The sequence below is a fragment of the Condylura cristata genome, unplaced genomic scaffold (assembly GCF_000260355.1).
Source record: "Condylura cristata isolate star-nosed mole 26May11 unplaced genomic scaffold, ConCri1.0 scaffold00041, whole genome shotgun sequence".
NCBI classification, from domain to species: Eukaryota; Metazoa; Chordata; class Mammalia; order Eulipotyphla; family Talpidae; genus Condylura; species Condylura cristata.
The window spans coordinates 4,937,736-4,939,707 of record NW_004567142.1 but is presented as its reverse complement, the minus strand read 5'-3'; the positions used below and the strand labels follow the sequence as shown (position 1 = coordinate 4,939,707).

Here is a 1,972-nt window from a genome sequence, read left to right as displayed (position 1 = left end):
GCCGGACCAACCCCTCCAGCTCGGCCTTCTCCCCTCCCCAGGGCGGCACTGGCTTTGCGGGCTCTGGCGTCAAGCTGCAGGCAGAGAAGTCGCGGCCAGTGATGCAGGCATGAGCGCTGGACACCAATAAGTGGGCTCGGACGCAGCTGCTGGTGCTGGGGGGACGTGGAAGATGAACCCGTGACCCGCAACCATCCTCCAGCATCGTGCACCCCTGAGTGACTCAAGTCTGAAAGCGCAGACGAAGCTACTTCCTGTAATATCACGTAGGAAGCTACTTCCTGTAGTATCACGTTAAGAGTAAAACCTGAATTGAATGCAGACAGATGTGTTAAAATTGGTAAAAGTGACCGGAATTCAAAGTCGGAGCTGCGACCACGTGAGGGCTCAACTTTAATAGTTAAATAGAAATCCTCTCACGACCTTTTGAGATATCCCAGAGTAAAGTCAGGTGAATCAGGACCCCCCTCCCCCACACTCGAGGTGAAGAGCAAGAGGAAACCGCAGGTGCAAAGGCCCAGAGGCAGCGAGCCCGGGAGCAGGTGCGAGAGGTCAGAGGCGTCGGGCCTGCTGGGCTCAGGCTGACTGGGCAGTGCGGCTGGCCTCACAGCTGTCTGTCATAACCGTCAGACCACAGGAGCAGCCCCTGGGCCGTGTGGAAACTAGGCCTCCCCGGTGCAGAGTGGACAGGAGAAAGCCTCACCTGCCGCCCCCAGCCCACCACACCTTTCCTCCCAAGTCTGCCGTGTGCTCACACCCAACCAGAGCCAGGCCCCGTGCCCGCATCCTGTCCACCGGACGGTCCCCACTTTCCACTTCAGTAAAAGGTGTCAGCAAAGGACAGAAGTGGTTCGAGGAGCCAGGAAGTGGCCTTGACCGCTGTTTTCTCAGGCGGCGTCTGGGGCACGGCCAGGTGGCGCACCTGGCTGCTGGGGGAGGATTTAACTCAAGAGTTGGTGGTGTCAGGCCTGGGAGTCCCTCGAGGCCAACGTTTGCTTTCCTAGATACTTCTAGAATCTTCCCTGTGTCTCCGAGGGCCTTCATACTCTACTCTGGGCACAGCTTGAAAGACATACTAAAAAGCCAGATGCAAAAGGTCACATTAGGGCCCCTCCTGTTGAAAGCACGGCACGGTGCAGCTGTCCACAGCCACCGCAGCATGTGTTCGATCCCCGGGCGGGGCGTGACCCGCAGCGCGCTGCAGACCTCTCCTGTCTTCCCACTGCTCCCCTCAGCAGTGTATCTCAGTGGATCTGCCTGTTCTGCCCCACTCTGTCTCTAGTGAATCCTCTCACCTCCCCACACACATTTCTGGCCTGTACCCCAGTTCTAAAATGCATAAATAAATAAACCTTTTAAAAAATAAATAGGCAAATGATTTCAAATGCTATTTGAAATCTGGAGAGTAGTTAGCCTGGATGAGGTCACTTCCCCATCAGGGTGGGAGGTGACTTGATCTGTGCAAACAGCATGAATGCAGCTGCACTGACTTGGTGGTCCAGCCTGGCACACCCCTGGACTGAACAGTGCAGCCTGTTGGGGTACCTGACAAAGGCCATCAGTGCCTGGCAGCGCCATTAACTCACGACTCTATTACTAACCTTGATTTAAAAAGACAAGTGGAGGTGTTCTTTGTGCGGAGGTAAATTTGGTGGAAGTAAGACTTCGATGTTAGTAATGTAGCATCTTGTATATTTCAAATGTTTTTATCTAAGTATATCACCAAGTTTTTTTAAATGTTCAAGATGTCAAGATTGATTGATTTATACACACAGGAACTGGGCTGCAGGCCAGAGGTGCAGGGGGTGAGAGGATTCACCAGACAGAGTGGGGAGAGGAGTACGCGGATCTACTGAAACACACTGCTGAAGGGAGCATCGCCGGAGGCCGCGGCATGTGGGCAGCTGCCTGGCCGGGGATGGAACTCTGGACTCCTCCGTGCTGCAGTGGCTGTCACTTTCAAGGCGCTGAC

The 1,972-nt window shown here is 54.6% G+C and overlaps 1 protein-coding gene across 1 annotated transcript in view; it reads left to right on the top strand.

The window, feature by feature from the left end:
• Positions 1–113, top strand: part of NOSIP (nitric oxide synthase interacting protein) — a 12,292-nt gene extending 12,179 nt beyond the window's left edge. The window contains exon 7 of the mRNA XM_012733505.1: positions 42–113. Within this exon, the coding sequence (XP_012588959.1) occupies positions 42–113 (72 nt within the window). The remainder of the gene's footprint in view (positions 1–41) is intronic.
• The last annotated feature ends 1,859 nt before the right edge of the window (positions 114–1,972 follow it).